Source organism: Eptesicus fuscus, chromosome 12 (assembly GCF_027574615.1).
Source record: "Eptesicus fuscus isolate TK198812 chromosome 12, DD_ASM_mEF_20220401, whole genome shotgun sequence".
Lineage (NCBI taxonomy): Eukaryota > Metazoa > Chordata > Mammalia > Chiroptera > Vespertilionidae > Eptesicus > Eptesicus fuscus.
The window spans coordinates 59,178,972-59,205,853 of NC_072484.1; the positions used below are offsets into that span (position 1 = coordinate 59,178,972).

The following is a 26,882-nucleotide window of genomic DNA, read 5'->3' on the forward strand; positions in this document are numbered from 1 at the left end:
CATTCCCCAAGAAAATTCCAAACTCGATGCCTTGTTCACAAAGGATTGTGTGGTTTTTTTCCTGTGCCATCTACTGATGACATATAGCTACATGAGACTCTTGCAGGAACACATAAAATAAAGGCATCCAGGGAGCGTAGCATAAGGCATTTGCCTTAACTAATAATAGCAGTTATTTTTAAAAAAAGCTGTTATGAAATAGAACTAATCAAACACATAAGGGCAACTATGTATTTGGGGAATCGCAGAAAGGAATTAAGTTAGTCTTTACTGGATCTGCTATGCTAGGTACACTGAAGTACCTCTAAAGAGTCAGGCACAGTTTCAGGTATTTTACATGCATCACTTCACTGAATTTTATCAAAAAGCTTATGAGACAGGCATTATTAACCCCATCACTTTATAGATAAGGAATATTCAAATAAGTAGAGTAACCTCCAAGTTAATATCACAGTTAAGTAAGAGTGAGACCTGGAGTTCAAAACCAGATCAGTTTATCCTGTGGCACTTGCCAGTACACTATGTTGAATTAGATTTCCAATGGAAGAGTAATTAAGAACGAAATTAAATATGAGGGAAGGGTACTTTTTTACTAACATGATCAATTCACACAATCAAATAGCAGGACACCAAAATACATTCAATGCCATTTACTCCTTCATTCACTTATTCATTAATTCACAAGTATGTTAAGCATCTATTATGTGCCAGTGATAGAAATAGTATTTGAAAGGGATTTAAAAACTTTAAAAGAGAAAATTATGAAATATGATCAATATACTAATAAAGGAATAGAGGAATGTACTGGCAAAGAGGAGACAAGAAATGCATTAGTTGCTTTCCCAATAGCCCCATCCACTACCTGTACCCTCCTTAAATAAGATTTCAGAGAAGAAAAACCTGATGCTCATTTTCATCGCCTTTTTCTTTGTGGGAAAACTGATGTTTGGAAGTTTAAGCCATTCTGCTAAATCTTCTCTGCAGTTTGTTCTATTCAGAAAATTGCTGTCCCACAATCATTTCTCCTCTTCCTTGTGGGGCAGGAAAACCATTTACCCAACTGCAGGACTGACTAGGGAAGGGTGGAGCGTGGAGAGTTCAAGGCAGGGTCTCCTAGAGATGAGCTGTGAGAGGCCAGAAGCTGCTTGTATTCCACAAGCTCTAAGGCATTTATGTCCATTCAAGGTTGATATATTTTGACAGACCAAATGGTATGTGGAAGCAATTCATTTCACATTTTATGAAACGTAAAAAAGAAAGGAAACTCAGGAAGTCTAAACATCAAATCCAAATAGGAATGCATTAGAATCCCTCTCAAAGTCAGTCATGTCTGATCTATGGATTTACCATATCACAGGACACCTCAGCTGGAAATCTCTCTACCCAAAGCCATTTGACTAAAAATGAAGTCAGTCAAAGTTTTATTCTTCTACTGTGCTAAGAAATCAGAGCGTCTGTAGCCTGCATGCCAGGATATATGAGGGGAAATGCCAGTGTAATAATGTAATAATCTAAAATGTGTACCTTTAGTCTTTGGTCATCAACAGCTGTAATCGTAGCAACTCGAATTAACCTGGGGTTTCGTTTATCCACAACTTCAAGTTTCATATTTGGCAGAAAACCATGAGGCGATCGCTGTAATATTACAAGTGCAATAAGTCATGCAAATTTCAACTATTCAGTTATGCTATTAAATTTTTCCTTAAATATTATTGGTTTAGTTTTATATTCAGTTCTTTAGTACAGATGGAATTTAGCTTTAAGAGAACATAGGACTTTATGCATATTATTTTTTCTAGTTTCATAAAAACCTGTGAGAATAGAAATAATTTTTGGTCATTTTCAAGACAGCTAAAAAGACAAATAATTCATTAATGATCACACCAAGGTTCTAAAAGGATCTTATAACAATTTATCTATTGGTTTACTTTTTTTTCTTCTGAAATTAACTTTGTAAATTAAGAAATTGTTGACTATTCTCACTGTCCACTTTTTGAGTGTATGACCCAGAAGGCAAAATTATTTAATAAATAATTAGAAAGGATAACCATAATCCTTTATAAATCTAAATTTTGAAATAATATTTAGATAAAAGTTTCATAATTTCAAACTGGCAAACTGTTATAAAATCATGCCACAATATAATTTAAAGATATAGCCTATACTTTTATTTTTACCTTATCTGTAACATAAGAATGTTAAACTGTATTAATTTAAGTTTCTCCCAAGACTTAAAATGCCAGGAACCAGGAGTCTATAATGATGAGTACCCAGGCAATAATAAATAAAATGGGGTCAGAAAAATATACCAGGACATACAATGAAAATGAGGAAATTCAACAAAATCAAAGTCAAAAGACAACTCTGAGAGTGCTTATAGGTTGGCAAAAAGTTTCACTTGAAAGCTACTACACATAAAAGTGTTCAATTGACTTTATTGAAAATAAAAGTGCACTGAACTTCTTAAGCCTAGAAATGGCAATAGGAAATAAAATCCTCACAATTTGTGAGTAATAAACTGTTAAATCTTTTGCAAGATCTGGTTTCTTTCTCTCCAGTTTTTATGGAAGCATATTTTCTTTTAAAAATGCATTATTAAATCTAGTAAACAGAGGATATTGACTATGATTAAGTCTCTGATCCCTGAAAATCGTTCTGTTTTCCCCAAGGTCACTGGCCTGACAACCCAGGGATTGTTTGTACTGCAGATGTTAAAGCTTGAGGTGAATCCTCCTATATAATAAAGAGGTAATATACAAATTGACCCTCATGACCTCACACAAGATGACCACAACCATGTGGTCCAAGATGTCCACCACAAGATGTCTGGCAGGGGAGGGTAGTTGTGGGCAACCAGGCCTGCAGGGGAGGGCAGTTGGGGGTGACCAGGCCTGCAGGGGAGGTAGGACAGTAGGGGGGAACCAGGCCTGCAGGGGAGGGCAGTTGGGGGTGACCAGGTCGGCAGGGGAGGGCAGTTAGGGGCAACTGGGCTGGCAGGGGAGGGCATTTGGGGGCAATCAGGTCAGTAGGGGAGCAGTTAGGTGCCAATCAGGCTGGCAGGAGAGTGGTTAGGAGGTGATCAGGCTGGCAGGCAGGCAGGTGAGGGCTTGGGAGCCAGCAGTCCCAGATTGTGAGAGGAATCCCACAGGGATCGGGCCTCAACTGGCAGTCATTCATCCCCCGAAGGGGTCCCAGATTGGAGAGGGTGCAGGCTGGGCTGAGAGACACCAACCCACCACCCCCAGTGCACAAATTTCATGCACCAGGCCTCTAGTCCATAATAACCCAAGTTGCCTTCTTAGCTAATTTTTTTCATAATTTTATTTTCTTGTAATTTTCCTTTTGGAAAACTAAAATGAATTTTTGACAGAAAGCAAGAGAGAGGAAGATTAAAAGCAACTAGTATTTTTGCTAAGCATATTTTTAGAATTCTTAAAATTCTCTCTAACAGTTCAGAACTTCTAGCCTTCTTAATTTAATCATACCTCTTTCACCCAAATGTAGCCTATTTTATTAAAATTAAAAAATAAAATAAAACAACCCTAGTCAGTTTGGCTCAGTAGATAGAGCATCATCCTGCGAGCTGAAGGGTCCTGGGTTCAATTCCAGTCAAGAGCACATGCTTGGGTTGCAGGCTCGATCCCCATGTTTCTATCTCACTCTCTCTCTACCTTCCTCTCTGAAATATATATATAAAAGAAACAGCACTTTGTTTTAAACCCCTTTTGATCCCTAGAAAACTTTCAGTAAATGGAATCATATATAGAAACTCACTATATAAAATTCGGATTAAAGACGAGTTGGGGAGCCTGGAGCACACCATTAGGGATGAAAGGGAACAACGTTTGAAAACTACTGATGTAGAACAAAATATTTCTAACTGTACTATCAAAGCACTATCTTTTACGAAGTAATTTATACTTTGGTCATTCCTGAAATAAATTGAAATTTGACCTTTAAAAAATTGGTATTCAACAAATGCTAAAAGCACTATTTCCCTCAAAATGGATAAATCTGTAATGCTCAGGCTACAAACAATTCCCTATTTTACTAAGGCACCATTGACACTGAAACCATCTCCAAGACATGAAGGTTGTGGACTTATAGAACCGGAAATGAAGGACTTGTTCATCATAGGTTGATGAGGAGCTTTCAGTATCACTAGTCTGGGATTCCTGCGTTTTTCAAGCTGGGAAATTATCACCTATATTTATGCACAGGAACAACAGTAAATGAGTCGCCTCCCTTGTATTTTTAAATAAAAGCACTGCAGATTGGTCATGAAAATAACACTTGAGTTTAAAAGGGATAAACTAGAATAACTTAAAACTGCCAAATAAAGGCATGACTCAACATGGACATTATTTAAAGTTGAGAACGTATATGGATACAAACTTACCATTTTAAATACTTTGGCAGGAACTGCACTAGTTTGAGTAGCTTCCAGATATTCTGTCCAGGAAAAATTTTCTGGAGCAGGATAACCTGAAAAATACATATAAATATCTAAAGGTTACTCATTGATATTTTGATTCCCTTATATGATAAGACATTTGATAATAATTATACCCACTGTTATTTGAATGCTCACAATTTAGCCTCTATGCTAAGAACATCACATGTATTACCTAACTTAAGCTTATGAGAACCTCTGAGAGGGCTTTTTTGACTCACTAAGGTACAAGGGCATTCATTTACTGGTTCATTCATTCACTTAACAAGGATAGGCAGGTTGACCAAGATCAAATGATGATATGAGTACTTGGCAGAGCCAGCTCACACCCAGATAGCCTCCTTAGAAATTTGAAAAAACTCACAGTCTGATGTCAAATCATGAACTTAAAATAGAATCTCTCCAATAATGCTGCATCTATTAGGTTTTGTAATTATAATTCCCCAGGTTTGCTATTATCACTTTGATTTGAAAATATATATTGGTAAAACATGGTATAAAACACTCTGTTTTTAAAAATTTCCATCTAATTGGGTTTTTTTGTTTCTCTATGTTTGTGTTATCTTATTCCTAATTACATTTGCCAGAGGACTGTCAAACTTGTGTGGGTTTTTTTTTCCTTTAAATAAATATGTGCTTAGATTTTTTCATCAGCTCTATTATTTTCTTTTGTTTCTTCTAATTATCTCATTTGCTGCTTTTATTCTTACCCTTTCCTTCCTCTTACTTCCCTTAGGTTTGTTTTATACTTCTCTTGCCATATTGAATTGTAAAATAATTTTTCTTTTTTTTTAAATAATAGGAACATTGAAGACTATGAATTAGTCACCATTGTCCTTGAATATAGCTTTAGACCTCTAGACAAACTTTCACAAATTATTTATTTTTCTTTCACCTTCTGAAAACTAATTATATTTACAACAGGATGTCATATTTGTTACTTGGTCAGCACTCAGGTCTGAAAGCACATGGAGAACTCTTTGATCTACAGTATGGACTATCATTATCTTAGGCACTTGTCAAAGAGCTCATTTTGTAACTGATTATTTTAAAATAAGGCCGAAATGAAGAATATTCAGAATAGACTAAGGAAACAGAGTCTCTTCTATGTCTAGTGAAATCACCAAAAAACAACCAACCTGTGCTACATGGCTGAGCTCTGAGCAGAAAAATCCATGGTACCTATACTACCTAATATAACCCCACATTTGGTAACTGGCAGGCATTTGCATCGGGGGCATTCTCTTTCTCTCTCTCTTTCTCAATAGCCAACATTATAGAAAAACACACTGGTTATTTTGCTTCTAATTTTCTCTCAATTTCACAACATTCCACTGAGTAATTGATCCTCATTTTGTCCTTTTTGTTCTTTGTTATTTCCTCAACTCCTAGCTTGCCTCACACTTAGCGGGCACTTACTAATATCTGTTCAATTAATTCATTAGTAATTTATAATTTTCTTTGAAATCCTACATTGCTTATGTCAATAGAATTTATAGGAAATAGCACAATGCCATTTAACATGTAGTAATTATTTGTGTTCCTAAAAAACCTTAATGGTTAATGTTATAATTAAATAAAATAGTTATACTATAAATTTTGCTAATGTAAGTTTAGCTTTGCAAGATAATTATGAAGTTAAATTGTCAAAACATTAAATCACAAAAATATTTCTGTGTGCTCATCAAACATCTAGAATGTTTGATAAGCAAGTCCAGCCAATTTATGATTCTAGAAACCAATTGCTGTTATTATTACAAAATATGTTTCATTAGTCCCAAAATATTAATTATTATAGCTTTATTCTGTGAAAATAAACTTGCATTTCACACTAATTCACAACAAGTCTGATTGATAGACTTACAATTTAAAAATGTAGAAATAAGCATATACCTCTGTTCCCTTCTTAATTCCACAGAAATATCAATACAGGCATTTTTAATAAATTGTTTTTCAATAGAGAAAATGCTGAATTGTGACACAACACATCATGGAATATTATATAGCCTTTATAAAGAAAGAATTAGAACTATACTAAGTGAGATAAAAGAGATGTGTTATAAGACATAGTTGAGCAAGAAAAAATGAGATAGAAAAATATGTATATAATATAATCCCATTTTTATAGCACAGATTTTAAAAATACATGAACATATGGATATATGAATGTGTATGTGTGCATGTACATGCAATTGTATAGGAATTAGCAAAATATGTATAGCTTAGAATGTCTAATGGTTCAAACGTTTTCCTTTTTCTCTTGGGAAAAGAGCTGAGCTGCATTTCCTGGACTGTTATTCCATGAAATGCGTAGAGTAGAAATGATGCAATAAGCCTCCAAGTTTGGCCCCTAAAGCCCTCTCCTGTGCCAACAACAGGTCTTTCGCAGCCTCAGACTTCATTGAAAGATTCACAAGGACCTGAAAGAGACTCAGTCCCAGAATAATTGCATAGAGCAGAACTAACCCTTATTGACCATGATTGCCCTACTACAGGAGCAAGAAATTGATTCTTAATGTGTTCAGGCACTAAAATTTTGGAGCAATTTGATATGCTCATTAGCTCATGGTAATTAATATTTGAAAGAATTCACCAGGTCCAAGGATTTTATTTGTTAGAAGATTTTTGATTACTAATTCAATCTGTATATATAAAGTATTTTATTTGAAATATTTAAAAAAAGAAATGTGATTTATTATATAGTTTTATATACTAAGACTTGTGGATAAAATGTAAGCAAAATAAACACAGTCCATGTAACACAATAGTCACAGAAAATTTTGCCTATAATTTGAGAAATCTGGTATTCTTTTATTTTAATTTTTTTACTTTTAAACTTTTTAATATTGTTGTTAGAAGAAATAAACTTTGTGGAGGGTAATATGAAAATACTTATCAAATGTTTAAATTTTTTTCTATACTCTCTAATCCAATAATTCCACTTACACCCACAAAGAAATAGCAAACATATGTAACCATTCTTTAAAAGGATGGCTTCCAACATTATTTAAAAACTGGAAAAATGTTAATGTTAAATACAAAGAAAAACCCTAAATAAACTGTGTTGTCTTCATAATATAAAGAATTACGCAGTCATTGGTAGCTAGGTTCACAAAGACTATTTAAAGAAAATTATATTTTCAAGTAAATCAGGGGAAAAGGCTATCAAAGCAGTATGAACACTAAGATAACAATTCTAATTTTTAAACATAAAGTTAAGTAAAGAGACAAAAATATTGAAAAATAAATGAGAATAATAATGGTAAACTCTTATCTAATGGTGGGATTAACATTTTAATTTATTCATTATAACATTTCATATTTTACACATTTCCTACAGTTTTATAGTAACAAAAATACACAATTTCTATTTTAAAGTTTAATTATAAGATGTGCACTGCTTCACTTCATTGGTGATTATGTATAAGAATTCAATGGTAAAACAAAATTTAAGTGTAGAATTTAGTTGATTGAACACTCTTTATAGCAAAAGAGAACGCTATCCTTTTACAGTGTGACTATAAAATGTGTTGGGAATTCACTCTGTGTGAGATGCCTTGGGGAAACAGTGATACGATTTGCAATCAAGTTAAACAAGAGAACAAATAATGATATGCTGCAGCAGCAGGATCACTCACTGATGGAATCACAGTAATATCCTATGGGGACTATGGTAGTAGAATGTCTACCTGAGGCACAGACACATAACATAAAACAATATTGCACATTGTATCAAATGGTTATAAAAACTGTCTCACTTAGCAAAATATGCAAGTTTAATTTGTTTTTTCACTTTGAGTGGCTTTTTGTTATCACATTAAAATGCATTTACTGTAGAACATGATATTTACAAGAAAAGAGTCTTATAAGGTCAAGAACCAAATTTATTTCCCTGGCCCATCAACTTGCAGAGCCCTCCGGACCACAAGAAATTCTGATTAAAGAGCTTATTCATGTCTTCTTATTCAGTCACTTGCCAAATCAAGTAAGCAGCAATTTCAAGTAGTTTACCTCTTCTTAGCCCTATTCCCACAGCCCTGGTGAAGGCCTATACTCCTATTTTCACATTTCATGAATCTAATGGTCTCTTACTCCCCTTTCTTATCTGGCCAACTGCTGCCAAATAAATTCTCCCTAACCATGGTTATAGCAGATATTTCACTATTCCTCCTCATTCTCACTTTTAAAGATCTTTAATAAAATCCCCTTCCTACTAATTCCTTATCAATGCTCCAAAACAAAAATGAAACCCATTTTGGTTTTGTGTATAGGTACTGTCATCTTGCTTTTGTATATACTGTCCCTTCTACCTAATATCCTCTTCCACCCCATATCTCAGTTAAAATTTTGCAGATCCTTCAGAGACTACTGCAAACACCACTTCCAAAGCCAAGATGTCCACATATCAAGTTGAAATTTACATCTCCCTCTCCTGTGTTCCCATCCCTCTACTAAAAGTTTCCTTCCATCACAGGCAGAAACAGGACTTAAAGCAGCATGATGAGGAGGAAACGGCAAAGAGTTCCCGAAGTCCACTAACAGGGCCTGCTTCCAAGTCCCCAACACACCACATGAGATGTCTGGGCCAGCTACCTGACCTCTCTGGACCTCAGTTCTTCAACTAGAAAATTGAAATAATTGACAAAACTTCACAAAGTTGCCAAAAACAGTTAAATGTGTGAAGTCATATAGGTCACTTAAGAAAAATGAAGTATAAAACAAAAGTTCAAAATATACTAAATATGATGGCTATAAACAAAAGCACAAACAAGTGTTAGGAAGGATATAGAGAAAATGGAACCCTCACAACTGCTGTTGGGAATGTAAAATGGGGCACTTCTTGTGGTAGAGTCTAAAATACTGCTCCTAAGTTTCTACCCTAGAGAACTGAAAACATTTTCATGCAAACACTTATACACAAAGGTTCCTTTTGTAACTTCAATTAAAATTCCAGTAGATTGATTCTGAAGGAGCAGAAGCCCCTGCCATATTTGTTAGTCCTCTCTAGATATCCATTCCATATATATAAAGAGCCAGAGGCCGTCACGACCGGACAGACGACTGAACAGGCAGGCTGCGTGGGGAGACCAGGCCGGCAGGGGGCAGTGAGGGACGACCAAAACAACCAAACAACCAGTCACCATGAGGTGCATGGAGCACCTATTGGGCCCTTCCCGGTGGCCACAGGCTCTGATCGCAGCAAGGCTGGCTGCTGGAGGGCGGTGGCAGGTGTGAGGCTGTGAAGGGCTGAGGGCAGGCAGCCACAGGCGGCTGTGAAGGGCCCAGGCTCAGGCATCTGTGGGTGGCTGTGAAGGGCCGAGGCGCAGCTGCGAAGGGCTGAGGCTCAGGTCGGCAGTGGCAGCAGCAGCAGTGGGGTAATGGGGGTGGCACCTTCCCCTGATCCGCCAGGTTTCCTCCCACAGAGGTAGGCCAGGCTGTGGCTTAGTCCAGGGCTCGAGGCAGAGGCAGTTAGAGGTGATCAGTCCGGCAGGGGAGCAAGTTAGGGTCAATCAGGCTGGTGGGGGGGCAAGTTAGGGGTGATCAGGCTGGCAGGGGGGCAAGTTAGGGTCTGATGAGGCCTGCAGGGGGGCAAGATAGGAGTGACCAGGCCGGCAGGGGGTCAAGGTAGGGGTGATCAAGCTGGCAGGGGGGCAAGGTAGGGGCAATCAGGCTGGCAGGCAGAAGCAGTTAGGGGCAATCAGGCAGACAGGCAGAGGGGTTAGGAGCAATCAGGCAGGCAGGCAGGCACGTGAGCTGTTAGTAGCCAGGAGTCCCGGATTGCAAGAGGGATGTCCCAGATTGGAGAGGGTGTAGGTTGGGATGAGGAACCTGCCCCCCCACTCCCCTGTGCATAAATTTCATGCACTGGGCCTCTAGTATACTGAATAAAATATGTAACAGCTTGGATTAAATTTATATCAGTGAAAAGCACTTTTACATTTTATAATTTACATGTTTTAAGAACTGGCCTTTTTTCCCCTCTTTATCTCTGAAGAGGCTCTTTTATCTGGAATCTATGAGCATCTGAGTACACACTGGAGGCACCTATACAGATTGATACATGCTGTTCCACTTTCAGGAGACTAAATTACACACACACACACACAGGAGTGCAATTACACACACACACACACACACACATTATGATGTAGTAAATACATTTTTTTCTGACAATAAAACTGTAACATAAGATGTAATGCAAAAATCTATATGCATAAATGATGCTTAAAATATAAATTCACTTTAAGTAAAATAACTGTGGCTAACAAATTTTGGAGCCAAGTTATTAACAGAAAAAGACAATATTAACATCTTTTCATTTTTTACTACATATGAACTCTAAATAAATATAAACATATAAATAAACATATAGACACAGACACAGATCTATATATAGATATAGGTAGATAGATATAGATATAGATATAGATATAGATATAGATATAGATATAGATATAGATATAGAGATAGATAGAGATACAGACATATAGATATAGATACAGATATACATAAAGCAGTCTTAGCTCCAGACTTGTAATAGGGGAGAGAGCTGGTTGGTTTTCCTTTTAAAATATCATGTTTAATTTCCTGTTTGTGAACTACCTGTGTACACAGCATTCTATTAACCTGCCTCACAGACCTTTCTACTATTTATGACTTCATTCATATCTTTCCTTTGTTTTGCAGTTAATAAGAACCTATCATCTTTGGTACACTCATATAGACCAGAATAATCATAACTTATCACAGTTTTAAGCAATTTTATTTATTGCTAAACTTTGCTTTCAACCAATTTTTACTCACAGTTTCTTTCTGTATATTTTCATTGCACTCTACTCTCTTGTTCATACCTCAATAAAGTGGTTGATCTACTTGTATTTTCATTTTACATATCACCTATCAAATGGGAAGTGTCCTGGGATTCAAAGAAGGCTACTAGGAAGGGTCAACAATGTCAACACCATAAGAGGAAACACCTTTATGACAGAGTTGAGTCCCTCATTAAGACAAATAATCATACTGTGGATGAACATTTTACTAACTAAAATTTTTACATGGTGTTCATACTGTTTTTCCTTAGCACTAAGAACAGCTTTAGATACTTTATTAGGATAAAAACATTTTTTCAAAAGTGAATGAGATTATAAATATAGACACAAAATTCCTCAACAAAATATTAGCAAGCCAAGTCCAGCAACATATTGAAAATATTTGTGAAACACACACACACACACACACACACACACACACACACACACACACACACACACGAGATTTTCCCCCCAGGAATACAAGATTGGCTCAATATAGAAAAAGCAATCAACATATTAACACAATATTTACAGAATAAAGAACCATACCTTGATGACAAAACAAACTAGGAATAGAAGGGAACTTCCTCAATCTCATAAAAAGCATCAATAAACAAATGGATAAAAAAGAGGTGGTACATATATACAATGAAGTATTACTCATCCATAAAAATAATGAAATCTTGCCATCTGCAACAACTTGGATGGACCTAGACGATATTATGCTAAGTGAAATGGGTCATACAGAGAAAGGTAAGTACCATGTGATTTCACTTTTATGTAGAATCTAAAAAACAAAATAAATGGACATTTAAAAAACAGAAACAAATTCATAGATATAGAGAACAATTATGATCACTACTAGATGGGAGGAAGTTTGATAGGATGGGTGCAAAAAGAGAAGGGGTTAAGATGTGCAAATTAGTTATAAAAAATGGTCAGGAGGATGTAAGGCATAGCATAGGAAATATGGTTAATCCTATATAATAAAGAGATAATATGCAAGTGGTTGTCACGCCCTCACACCACCACACTGTGACTGACAGCTCAGACACTCAACACTGGGGAGAGAGGAATGGGGACCAGCCAGGCACAAATGAGTTCATGAGAGAGGAATGGGGACCAGCCAGGCTGCAGCCCAGGAGAGGGACAAGCCGCATGCCCCATGGTCCCCACGGTCCCGGGCACCAGTGGCTGCACCTGCGACCTGGGAGAGGGACAAGCTACTCGCCCCGCAGTCCCAGGAGCCAGCGCCTGCAGCTGCAGCCTGGAAGAGGGACAAGCCACCTACCCCGCGGTCCCGGGCGCCAGCGGCTGCAGCTGCACCTGCGGCCCAGGAGAGGGACAAGCCGCCCACCTCATAGTCCTGGGTGCCTGTGGCTGCAGCCCAGGTGAAGCTGCCCACCCATTGTCCCCTGGGTCCTAGGTGCCTGCAGCTGGCCAGAGGGAGGGATGTCTGGGTCCCGAGTGCCTGCGACTGGCGGAGGAGGGAATCCTGGGTCCTAAGTGTGGGGTGAGGCAGAGGCAGTTAGGGGCAATCAGGCCAGCAGGGGAGCAGTTAGTGGCAATCAGGAAAGCAGGCAGAGGGTTTAGGGTCAATCATGCATGCAGGCAGGCAGGCGAGTTGTTAGGAGCCAGAGGTCCTGGACTGTGAGAGGCAGCTGGACATCTCCCAAGGGGTCACGGATTGGAGAGGGTGCAGGCTGGGCTGAGGAACACCCCCCCTCCCATGCATGAATTTCATGTACCGGGCCTCTAGTAATATTATAATAACTATGTATGGTGTCAGATGGGTAGTAGACTTTTTGGAGTTATCCCTTGTTATATAAATGTCTAATCGCTATGTTGGACATCTGAAGCTAATATAATATTTATGTTAACTGTAATTGAAAAATAATTATTTAAAGTATTTAAAATATAAAAAAAATAAAACATGTAAAGAAGACAGTCTACATGGGAGAAAACATTTGAAAATCATTTACACAATATGGGTTTAATAACCAGAAAATATAAAAACTCTTACAATAATAATTAAGAATAGTAAATGAATATAATACTTAAATAATAAACAATAAAAACAGCACTCAATTTTAAAAATGGGCAAAGAATTTAAATAGATAATTCTAGAAAGAAGATGTACAAATGGCCAATAACCACAGGAAAAGATGTTCAACATCACTGGTCATTAGAGAAAAGTAAATCAAAAGCAAAGAGATATACTATTACACACACAGTAGGATGTTCTTAATCAAGAAAACAGAAAATAATGAGTATTGACAAATATGTTAAGAAATAAGAACCGTTATACATTGCTAGTGGGAATGTAAAATGACATAAGTACTTTGGAAAACAGTGTGTTAGCTCCTCAATATAGTAAACACAGACTTATCACATGACCCAGCAATTCCACTCCTAGGTTTATGCCCAAGAGAAATGAAGACAAGTCTACACAAAAAATTGTACTCAAATGTATAAAAACACTCTAGTTAGTAACAAGAATACTAAAAAGATTGTAAGGTTTAGAGGTAGCTTAACTGTGAGATTCTAATTTAAACATTGTATGTCAGATAAAATCTCCTAAGAATTTTAAGAACTCTTAGAGAAGATAATTTGCTCCTTGAGTGAAAAATGCTCATTACTAAATTAGTCTGTGGTTTAAATCATCACTCAAATTTTAGATGGTGACAATATTTAAATAAACAATTAATTCTACAGTAAAAACTACAAGCCTGGATTGAGTTCTGCTGTTATTTTATTGCCTTTAGGGAGGAAATAGTCTCCTTATTCACATCCAATCAGGGCCTTAAGCCTGGCCCTCACCTGGGGTATGGCAGGTGTGTTCCCCTCAGTCCTTAGTGCATGTTAACAATGGAAGGATCTGAACCTTTAATCCTTAACGTGCTGCACAGACTGTCCCTAGACTCACACAGCACCAAGAGATGGGTTATGGACTTAAACACTGAATCAATGGTGAAGTCTAGTGTGAGCAAGTGGCAAGCAGCATGGAAGTGATTTCTTTGGAGGAAAATGGAAGGGTGTGTGCTGCATCTGCAGGCATGCCAGGCATGGCAACTCTAACCACACATTCTGAGATCTGACCAACAGTTCACTTCATCTTAAAGAACAATGTCTAAAGTTAGCCTTAGCCAGTTTTACAGAAAAATAGGACAAGCAACTCTAAAGTTATCTGTGCCTCAAAATCAGAGTTTGAGAAGATACTATATATTATTTTATAAAACCTTTAAAGACTAATTTAATATTTTAATAGGGTGTGGTTTTTGTTTGGCTTGTTGATTGTCTTTAATTCTTGAACTCTTCACTGAATTAAAACAATTGTTGAGAAATCCTAGTATTTTCCTATATTTAAGAGGGGGGAGTAGATTTAAAAACAGCAAGATCCAGAATCATTCAAATTAAAAGGTAAGCGTCTGCTCCGTTCTGACACATTCCTTACTCTATATTTTTTATTGAAAGAAATTAGGTTTCTCCTAGAACACTTGTTTTAAAAATGTTAAGATTACACAACCACTATATATACTTCATTTTAAAATTAAACACACAGATGCATCTTTGAAATACCATCCTGAGCGAAGTAGGTCAGACAGAGAAGGTCAGAAGTCATATGATTTCACTAAGATGTCGAATATAAAACTGAAAGCAACAGGTGAATGAGCAGGACAAAATGACAAATGGAAAAGCATGGACACAGACAGCAGTGTGGTGGTTCCCAGAGGAAAGTGTGGGTAGTAAAAGGTAAATGAGCCAAATATATAGTAATGGAAGGAGACTTGACTTTGGGTGGTAAACACGATGCAATATACAGATGATGTGCCTTAGAATTAATTAAACATTTGAAACCTATATAATGTTATTAATAAATATCACCCCTATAAATTTAATTAAAAATGGTGGACTTGAAACAGCAAATCTCTAAAGAATGTTTCTTAATATTCCTGTAATGAGAAAAAATATAATAACTAGAGAGTCCTTACTTCAGTATTTAGCTGTTATTAAGTTGGCTTGGTAAAGGGGTCTGGAAAGTCATTGTTAATTATCACTTCTTAGATTTCTAGATTTCTTATATTCAACTCCAAAGCTATGTATATTTAATAATCTAAGGTTCAATTAATGAATTAACATAAGTTATGAGATAAATTATGTAGCTAGAAACAGCTTGTTTTAAATGTCGATCTATAACAATAGCACTCATTTCGTTGGATTAAAAAAATTTATCAACTTTTTTAAATGTCTAATTCGCCTTTATAAAACAGTCTATTTTCATTATGTGGAAGAATGTGCAGATTTTAGACTTTTGGGTTACTTGGTGGTTAACAGAACCTTGCACAGTATTTTCATCATACACTTTTTATTTAAATGTAGTTTATATAAATGAAAACATTAATGACCATTGCCACTCACACAGAATGACTTAACAGAACACCCAGCATGTCCACTCACCTTGGGGTGCTATCAGAGTTCTTCCATTCTCCTGACACCAACCAACAGGCTGGACATAAGGACTATTTACATCACACCTGCAAAAATAGGATTATATTTAGATCCCATATTATTCAAAGCCAGACAAATAATCCAAGAGTAATGAACATTCTGGATATTGAGAGATATCATGGAAAATATTACTTCATAGCTAAAACATTAGTTTATAGCTAAAGAGAATTAGAAGTAATTTTAGTACTATATTTTGTAAGCTGAGTGACCAAACTTCTCTTTTACATAACCTTCTTAAAATTTAAAAGTATAAAATAAAAAGTATTTGACTAAGACATGAACTGCCAGTATCATCCCCAAAGAGTCAACATTTTAATGAACTTCTTCTACTACTTCTTGCTAGCACCAAGGAAAAATAGTAATAGGCCAGTCCAAATTTATGGACAGCCCAATCAGACTCCACATGACTACATATTTCTTTTGTCTCCTTTTCAAAGAATTCAGACTACATCCCCTAAGACATAGACAACAATTGATCTTTACTCTGATTCTTAGTTCAAGGAAGGAATCAGGGAATGACAGCCTGAGGCAGGGACTTGCTGGTTACTCAGGACATACTATGAAGAAATGCTACTAAAAGTATTTTGCCATGCCCTCTTCCATACCTCAGGTTTTTCCCTGGAATACCCTTCTAACTCATGCAGTGTTAGTTTAGTGGCACTGTAGCATTTTCTCTGCTCCCACAGGCTTTCAAATAATTCATTCCATCCTCCCTGAATCTTCCCTTTGAAAAATATGACAGGCCGAGTTCAACATTTTTCAGGAAACAAATACTGTAAGTTCTTACCTTCCTCTTCACGAAAATGCTTCCCTTACAAACTAGACAAAATACAGCGAAGTGCCCTGAACTGGTCATATTATTTTGGATGGGGCCTCATTAGACAACTTCTCATAGAATGAAGGAAATGTTTCTCAGGCTCAAATTCAACAATTTGTGTGGTAGTGAATTCCTGTTGTTCATAACTTCAATAACAGTAAGAACAGCGACAATAATGGAATGAAAAGAAATTCTTAACACAAAACACAAACACACAAAAATAAAACACACAATGGTGTCTCACCAATAGTCGTAACTATCATCCCAATTGTCAAAATGCACTAGCAAGCGATCTTCAACAATATCTGCTATGGTTGCCACACACACCAGTGAAGGGTTCTTCCTGTCGACAGCCTCCAGCTTCATTCCCACCTGAAATTCTTTAGGCATTGGCCCATTCTAACACAGCACCAGAAAGAAGAGGCACAAAAAGAAACAGGACACCGAACAGGACAAAGCATGGTCAAAACTTCTATGATGTTTAGCATCAGAAAAGTCTACAGGGTCTCAACACTTACTCTCCTGAACAAAGCCAGCAAATGCCAGTAAAAATAGCCCAACAAACTGTTAGGAAGTTTACATTCAGAACAAAGATCAAAAGATTAGCTTTTACATTGTGCTGTTCCTTTCTTTGTCTGGGTAGGCTTATTTCCCTTATCAGGGTCATTTTCTTTCTTCTTCAATTCTTACAGTAATTTGTATGAATTTTAAAATATGATGTTTACTGAATATAGTAGTATCAAAAAATTTCCTCAGCTCCCAGAGGCTTTTGAATAGTTTCCAAATACCACTCTTTAGCACCAAAATTATTTACTTTGATCAGATCTGAAATTAGTGGCTTTTTCAATATTTAAGGAACACATGTAGTAACCCACAAATAAAATTATAGTTGAAATATCCAAATGCTCTTTATTATCAGCACATATTTTTAGTATTAAAAAATACTAAAGACTGATTTACAAAATATTAAAATGACAGACCCCACTTTCATAAAACTATAATTAGCCAACCCTGGGAATTAGAAAGTATACCTACTATATCTGGGAACCAGAAGAGGGTTTTCCTACTTCTTTACTATATATACTGACCCCTGAGTTTTGTTTTCCTTAAGCACATTACATTTTTTTTTTAAGAAATCATTCTTTTTTTTTTTTTACATTACATTTTCCAAAGCAATTTCACATTTCTTTCCTTGATACATTCTATGAACCATATAGAGAAACTGCATAACACTGATCTCAAGATCAGGACACTGAAGCTTGGAAAAGCTGGGTAGGTGCCTACACAGGGACACGGCCCACAGGTGGCAAGACTCTAGGCTTCCCACCCCTTTCCCTGATGTGTGGCCTCATTGCTGGGCCTATAGGCTCAGAGAAGGTAGGGCTGCTACTTATCCTCATTCTCTCCTTAAGACTTGGTAGGTTGCTAGGGACACAGATGGTATGAGTATACTCTACTCAAATCCTCATACACTCCTTGAATCTGTATAAAATGTCACCCTCATTGTCATTACACATAAATCCAACTAGGATGGGTACATTCAATGTCTATCTGGGGCATTTACTGGTCTCAAAACACCAAAACTAACTTTAAATGACTAACTCACAAAAAGCACAGAAAAAAACAAAGACATTTCTAAAAGGCATTTTAAATTTTAGAAGGCTTTAAATATAAAGTTTTCAACTCTCCCCATCTAATCAAAGTATTTAATTATATTTTTAAAGGGGATAAAAATATATGCATATAAGAAACTGACATATTAAGTGAAAAAGGTCAACAGGAAGCTAAGAATTCTTTAAAAATTAAAGTAAAACAGTATAGTGGATATTTAAAAATTTAAGCTCAAAGAAAAATCTAATTTATACTGAGGGAGAAAATACTTACAGAACTTCTGTTTCTGAATAATTTCTTGGGAGCATTTTGGAATTTGCAGACCTTCAAATAATTCATCCAAACAAATTTATCTTTTCTATAACCTAAATAAAGTATGGATTATTCAAGATACCCACAAATGTAACCATGTGCATACTAAATATATAATTCTTATTCAGTTTTCTTCCGGAAATTAAATGTCCTTTAGCAGAACACAAAATATTTAAATTAAAATTTCTAGGTTCTTTCAATATTGTTGATTTTTGTTTGTCATTTCTACAACTTTCTTTTTAAATTTAAATTATTTATTGTTTAAAGTATTGCATATGTCTCCTTTTCCCCCCATTTACCTCTCCATGGCCATGCCCTCACCCCTCTGGGGGGTAAGAGATCTATCAATGTCTTTTCATGTATAAACTTCAAAACTGTTGAGTGTGATTTCCCATATAAAATTTTTTAAAATTCATTAAGATATGGAATTGGTACCCTGGTTGCTTGGTTGATGTCTCATATCCCATTAGGACTTTCCAAAATGGGCAAAGGAAGGAGACAAAAGTTCCTGAGTTCGTCATCACTCCAGAAGAAGCCAGGTCATCGAGGCCACCAGATGTCCTGGTGGTGCAATAATCCAGGTGCCATACACTTGGTGTAAATTACAGAAATACCTTCACAATCCAAAGACCATCCAGCTTTCTGATCCATAGCTTTGTAGGTTTCCCCTAAAAAAAAATGCATCCTCCTCCCATCCATGTGCCCTAAAGTGGTTGACAGGATGCTGGACCAAGAAAATGGGTTCTAGATCAGTATTATACTTAGAATAAAAGTCAAACTCATTGCACAGCCTTCAAGGCCAGGCTGCATCTCCATTTCTCCTGGTTTCTCTCCTTTGCTGCTCTGTTCTAGCCACATTCATCTCCTTGTCATTCCTCAAGCACACTGGCCCCAGGACATTTACTGTTGCTTCTGTCTCCAACAAGTGCCCTTATCCAGGCAGCCACATTGCTTTCCCTCTCCTTTCACCCATATATCTGTCAGACACCACCTTCTCAGGCGTTTCCTCATCACACTAAGTCAGAGTATCCCTGTGATGCTCTCTGACCTCCCACCCCTTCACTGCCTGACACTGAATCTTTGTCTTTGTTTATATGATTCTTCCCCTCTAGAATGAAAACCCCATGAAGGCAAAGACTGTGTATCTTATGCAGTGCTATATCCCCAGTGCCTGCACAGAGTAAGGCCTCCATCAATACCTACCAAATGAATGAGTCTGCGGCCTGATACCAGCTTCCGCAAAATCCAGCAATCTTAAAGGATTCTGCCATTAGTCTCAGGGACAGATCCCAGAGGGGACCCTGAGTTGGTTACTAAGAATAAAATGACTATATACTAACTCCAGAAGTTTCCAGGGTCATAAAGTCATCTCATATTAAAGAAGGAGACCTTATACAGAAATTTGCATGCAACAAAATGAGCCCATTGGCATCTCAACTGGTCAAATCTTCACCTCACTAGCACATAGCAAATAAAAATGGCTTCAGTCACATTTGCCAGTCTTCGTCTTTTGGTATAAAACAACAACAAAATCAGGTTGTTGGCCCAAAGAAAACAGGTTCAATAAATATTTTTGGATCAGTGAAATATTTTCTCTTTCATATTTCCCCGTTTCCTGTGATTTCTGTTGGAAACAATGTCAGTGAGTCAAGTTTCTCACTGCACAATATCATTGACTGAGATTTCATTTTTTAGATATTTCATTTTAATCACAATTTAAGCATTAGTTTCTTCATTTCTCATAAGGTTTAATAAAATTTATGTAAAATAAAATGCTATCATAATATTTTAATTCTGTTACCTAGTTGCTTTATCAGAATCTCTGACTCAAGCAGTTATTGATGCTTTTTTTAAAAAAAGACCTTTATTTCTAAGAATTATATCCTTACAGAATTACACCTTTTTGATGACCAAACATTCATTTTGGAAACCAAATCACACCAGGCTCTCATCATTCTTTCATGAAATGTTGTTAAAACGAATCTGAAATAACCACTCACTCTCTTTCCATCCTTGCTTACCCTTAGGGATATGCAATTCATGTTTGGTCTTTCCACACCACCCTATTGGATGAATGTCAGGGGAACCAGCATTGGTCCAAAAGTCATAGAAGCTTAAATAACCATCAAAATGAAGCCTTAGACGGTAACCACACACCTGCAAAATGGAATGTTTGCAATCATTCATTGTGTCATGTATTTGAAGTATACAAAACATTAACAAAATATTCATATATCCTTTCATTGCTATCAACATATGTGAACCAATCCTTCCATCTAAATGTGTTTGTATTATAGAACAAATTTATAGACAACATCTAAATAAGACAAAATGCTGACAAAATACAGTCTTTCAAGTACCTAGAATATTTTTCTGCAAAAAAATTCTCAATCTAGGAATATGAGGTCAATTTACATGTCTATTCATCAATGAGTTTATTTATTAACTCAATACCTGTCAAATATTCCTTTCAGAAACCCCATCTCCTACTGTCTGGCTTGGAGTCATATCCCAAGACAGAGTAAGCTACAGTACAAAGCAAAAGCCAAATGGATGTGGCCTTATTTAAACTCTAACATATAAATCCGGCATACTCAATAAAGGAAATAGTAAAACAGTCTGAGAAATACATTCTCTAGACATGCTGTATAAGTTTAATAGTTAAAATTAATTAGTAAAATAAGTGAACAGTGTTTTCTATGTTTGATGCTATTAAAATACACAACTCTTTTATCAACTTAGTAATATAAAATGTTTAGTAAATATGACATTTTATAAGCCATTTACTTTCATCAATGGCTCTTTATATAATTTTCACAAAATGCATATACTTATGGGAAATACATAATTCATATGCATGAATATTTTTCATATGCATTTCTCATTAGTTTAGCTAAAACTTTAATAATTTTGTCTCCTTTAATAGACGAAAGCAACATTGTGGGATTCACTGATTATTATCAACCTCAGGTGAAAACTATTTACCAATTAAATCAAGAGTACCTGCTAAGGATGAAGAACTTACTAAAAAACTAATCTTCAGAGGGAAAAATCATTAAGAAACATATTTCACCCATCATTGACTAAAATAAAACCATAATGTACTGGAACTTGTTTAGAACAGAAAGTACCCAATTCATTATTCTCTAGAAAATTCTCTTCTGTCACTTCACTGTGCATTTAGCTCAAGACGATAACACCATCTCTTACCTCAGCTACAGAAAGCACACAAAATACAGATGGATGTCGGGGGTCAATGCCTTCTAATCTCATTCCAACCTGAAAACCATTTTCGTATTCTGGAAAGGATTGGTCCTGTGAGATTTCATGATATAACATTAGCCACTGAAATACATTCACAATTTGATATTAAAACACTTGGTGTGGCTATACATACAATCAAGAACTTACTGTACTATCTGGAAGCACAGTACTAGAGCTAAAGATAGAAAGATGCTCTTACATACTTGACCCTGAAGGACAGGTTTATCATAGTTATGTGCTTTGAAATAGTTCATCTACAAAAGCTTATGCCCTGTGAATTCCCCATTTATTCCTTTTGCTCATTTTTCATTAATGATTTGAATGAGCTCTTCCTGTGCTCTGGAAATAATCCTTTGTTGATTATAATATAACCTATTCCTAGTTTGTGACTTGGCTCTTCACTTTGTTTATGATGACTTTGTTGTGGAGAATTTTTTAAAATTTTAATGTAGTAAAATATATCAATTATTTCCTATACCGTTTATACATTTAGCCTATGAAATACCCAGCAACCCTGAACTGACACAGATATCCTCCTAGTGCTCTTTTAAAATTTTGTTCTTTATATTTACATCTACAATGCAACTGGAATTGACTTTTTCTATGGTGTGAGGTAGGGGTCTATATTTTCATATGGAAAACAAAGTATTGAACAAAAATATTTTGAATAGTCCACTGATCTGCAAAATTATTTATGTGATACATATTTTTGGGTCTCTTTTTGGCCTTTTTATTCTGTTCACTGGCTTATCTGTTTATAATGAGTCTTTCTATCTAGAAAGCAATCTTCATCATACTGAGTTTTATAATTCAGCAACTTGCTCCCCTCCACTAAACCTATCATTTTTCTGGCCAAAATGTTGGTTTAAATTTTCACATAGACTAAAAAAATGCTGTGTCATGCTTATTTCTGTGTACCTTTTAATGCTTATCGCTATTATAAATGAAATCTAATTCATAATAGATTTTGTAACTTGTTCCCATTCATTATTATTACTGGTCTTATTTCCCACAGCCTTGCTGAATTACTATTTGTTTTGAGCAGTTTCAAGCAGATTTAACAATACTAGTCAATTTATTCTTAATTGCAAATAAACTTATAAGTATACTAATGGAAAATTATTATTAAAATCTAGTTCAAAGAGCTGCTTTCTAACCACTAATGGCATTACTATTTATTATTGCTTAACACATGAATGCCTATTTTTAAAGTAAAATTTATTCTTTTGAAAAACTCTTTGCATTTGGAAATATCCAACTTAGAGTTGCAAGAACGAAACAGTAGAGAGAATACATATAGCCTTTGCCAAGGTTTATTAGCATTCCACCTCATTTGCTTTACCATTTCCATTTGCTCCCTTGCTCTCGTGTCTGTGTGTATACAGAAATAGATATGCATATACATACACATATGATTTTTTCTGAATCATTTGAGGGCCCTTTACCCCTAAATACTAAATATTTTCCCCTAAGAACAGTATACTAGTATTCTCCCTACGAATAAAAACATTCTCTTACATAAAAATAGCTAATTTATCAGCCTCTGTAAATATAATATTTACATAACACTTTTAACTAATCTTCTATTCATATTCAACTTTTTCTGATCTATCCAACAATGAACTTTATATCATATTTCTCCATCCAGAATAAGATTCAGTGTAGGGTCAGATATTAAATTTATTTGGCATGTCTATTTAGTCTTCCTTAATCTGGAACATTCTCCATAGCATTTCTTTATCTTTTATAACATTGACATTTTTAAAGAACATAGTCTTTCCCCTCCTTCATTTTATTAAAATAGAAAGTTTCTCATTTTGAATTTGTCTCATGTTTCCTTCTGATTAGATCCAGGTATACATTCTTTTGCCAGTATACTACATGGGTGATGATGTTTGTGTCCTTCTCAGGATATCACATCTGCAGCCACATGATAATCATGTGTCTCCTCATTGGTGATGTTAATTTTGATCACACAACTACAGTGTTGTCCAGTTCCTTCACTATATAATCACATGCAGATAAAACACACATAAACATGCACACATATATGTAAATCTATGTACACATATGCATTTTTAGAAAAACAGATTCATCTAATTCCAATCCATCCCCAAAGGGCTTGTTCTGCCTTTTTCTATCCATATTTGTATTTCCCCTCTAACAAGGTCAACACACTTACTCCTATGCTAAATCCTATAGTATATCTATTATAGTTTCAGAATTGTTTTACCCACACTACTACAATACATAAACCTACAAAAAGAGTTCAGGATTTGTTTGCAATTTTCCCTCTCTGCTCTTTTACAAATAACAAATGAGGTCTATTCTTTTTCTTTCTTTCTTCAATGCAGTTATGATATTCATTTGAAATAAAATGGAGTTCATCTGTTTCCATTTGCTTTCAGTTCATAATGAATTATTTTTACATTTTAATATGCAGAATATTAACATGCTTCTAAAACTTAAAACTATAGAAAAAGGCACTCAAAAAGTGTCTCTCCCTCCCATATCCTATCCACTCCATTTCACCTCTTGGGCATAACCAGTCTTGCTGATTTCCTGGGTTTCTGCTAGTAAAAATAAGCAGCTATTTTTTCTTCATTTTCTCTTCTGTCCTATAAAAGATAGCATACTATACAAGCTGTTTTCTTCCAAATGTCCCGAAACCACTCTATGTCAGGCCACAACTGTTGTCCACATTCTTTTTTTTACAGCTGCATTGTACTCCACTGAGGGTGGGTACCAAGTTTATTCACCCTTCTTCTATACTTGGGTGTATGCATTTTCATAGGGAGATGAAATAGTTTTAAAATATTTATGAACTGGCTTGTAAAATGTCGTTAAAAACTTTCTTACATTCACAGATTATTTTAGAAGCTTCCAAGAAAAAAACTTAAAAGATGACAAAACCCAAAAATGAAATGGCAAGAATGAATGATTTCTCGGGAACATTTTATTTATACAAAAATAAATGTCATGTGTGTGTTTAACTCTCCCAGCCTTCTTCTCACATCTACTATGTTTTCCAGCAGATTGTACTTAACAAGTTTTGTGTGACTACCTCCTGTCACTGCTTTGAATTTCTCAGTTAACTTCAAGAGCACCACAAAATATGTATACGTACACACAACACTGATAAGAAAGCAAAAGGGAAGGAGAAACCTCAAGGGGAGTATATTAATAATGTTGAAGGAAAATTTAAGAAGCTGTAGAAATTGAGAGAACATTTTCATATTCTGACAAAACCGATGCAAAATTGGTGCCAGTATTATATTAGCAGATTATACCTTCTCATTACATATGAATGATAAATTCAAAACACTGGCAACAATTCATAGCCGGGAGTTAGAATGATCAACATTAGCCTTGTCAGCCTTTCCAAATGTTTTTTCAATTGAGCATTTGGGACACTTAAATAATGTTGCAAGGAACACTATATGGCTAGGACACAGCATTCTTTTGGGGTTTCAAATAAAAAAGAAAACATTCATTTTTAACAATCTGAAAGGCAACATTTAGTGAGAAATATCACGGCCTTCATTCATCTCTTTTGTGTTGAATGGTTTATTCATAGGCAATTTAACGTGTGTTTTTTCCTTTCTTACAGCTTATATTTTATAAAGATAATTGAGAGTTGTACTTAAAAAATTATATTTTATGATGAAAGGAAACTGAAATCACATACTTAACACAAAAATAAGCTTAATAAATTTAGTCATAAAAAAACCATAAGGTTTGTAGACCTGAATAAAACTTTTAAGATAAAGGAACTCTAGCCCAGAGAGGTCAAGAGACTTTCTAAAGGTCGCACAACCAGTTTAGCAGCAGACTATATCTAAGGACCCAAGTCTTCCTAAAGCCTGACCACCCTTTGTTCCACACAAGCAGGCAGACATGGTTGTAAAACAGGCAAAACAAAACGTGTCTCTAGGGCATGGAAGGCCAAAGGACATTGCCAAGGAAGCACCATGTGCTCTCAGGTACAGAAGTTAAGGTGTTCTATTTTGCCTTGTTTCCCCTCTCCCCCAAAAATAGTTGCAAAATAATACTTTCTAGTATGAAATGGATAAATTGGTCACCAAAATTCCATACCTAGGAGCAAAAGCAGGTACAAATTATATACTATTATTTAAAATCTAGAGGCCCAGTGCACAAAATTCTTGCATGGGGTGGGGGATGTCCCTCAGCCCAGACTGCACCCTGTCCAATCTGGAACTCCTCGAGGGATGTCCGACTGCCCATTTAGGCCCGACTGGGATCGGGCCTAAACGGACAGTTGGACATCCCTCTCACAATCCAAGACAGCTGGCTCCCAACTGCTTGCCTGCCTGCCTGCCAGCCTGATTGCCCCTAACAGCTTCTGCCTGCTAGCCTGACCACCCCTAACCACTCCTCTGCCAGCCTGATTGATGCCTAACTGCTCCCCTGCCAGCCTATTTGCCCCTAACTGCCCTCCCCCGCCGGCCTGATTGCCACCAACTGTCCTCCTCTGCAGGCCTGGTCGCCCCCATCTGCCTTCCCCTGCTGGCCCAGTAATGCCTAACTGCCCTCCCTTGCCAGCCTGGTCGCCCCTAACTTCCCTCCCCTGCAGGCCTGGTTACTCCCAACTGCCCTCCTCTGCAGGCCTGGTTCCCCACAACTTCCCTCCCCTGCAGGCCTGGTCGACCCCAACTGTCCTCTCCTGCAGGCCTGGTCACCCCCAATTGCTCTCCCCTGCTAGCCCGGTAACCCCTAACTGCCCTCCCTTGCCAGCCTGGTCACCCCCAACTGCCCTCCTCTACAGGCCTGGTCATCCCTAACTGCCCTCCCCTGCTGGCCTCATTGCCCCCAACTGCCCTTCCCAGCAGGCCAGGTTCCCCCCAACTGCCCTCCCCTGCAGGCCTGGTCGCCCCTGACTGCCCTCCCCTGCAGGCCTGGGTCCCCCACAACTGTCCTCTCCTGTAGGCCTGGTCATCCCCAACTGCCTTCCCCTGCATGCCTGGTCACCCCCAACTGCCCACCCTTGCAGGCCTGGTCCCTCCCAACTACCCTCCCCAGTACTTATGATGAAAGGAAACTGAAATCACATACTTAACACAAAAATAAGCTTAATAAATTTAGT

The 26,882-nt window shown here is 36.6% G+C and overlaps 1 protein-coding gene across 4 annotated transcripts in view; it reads right to left on the minus strand.

Annotated features, from left to right (window-relative positions):
- Positions 1-26,882, minus strand: part of L3MBTL4 (L3MBTL histone methyl-lysine binding protein 4) — a 323,126-nt gene that overhangs the window by 192,279 nt on the left and 103,965 nt on the right. For all 4 annotated transcript variants that reach the window (XM_054724420.1, XM_054724421.1, XM_054724422.1 and 1 more), the window contains exons 6-12: positions 21,725-21,829; positions 20,536-20,671; positions 18,476-18,567; positions 16,836-16,990; positions 15,724-15,800; positions 4,400-4,485; positions 1,525-1,635 (exon numbers count right to left, since the gene is read on the minus strand). In XM_054724420.1, coding sequence (XP_054580395.1) covers positions 1,525-1,635; positions 4,400-4,485; positions 15,724-15,800; positions 16,836-16,990; positions 18,476-18,567; positions 20,536-20,671; positions 21,725-21,829 — 762 coding nt within the window. The remainder of the gene's footprint in view (positions 1-1,524; positions 1,636-4,399; positions 4,486-15,723; positions 15,801-16,835; positions 16,991-18,475; positions 18,568-20,535; positions 20,672-21,724; positions 21,830-26,882) is intronic.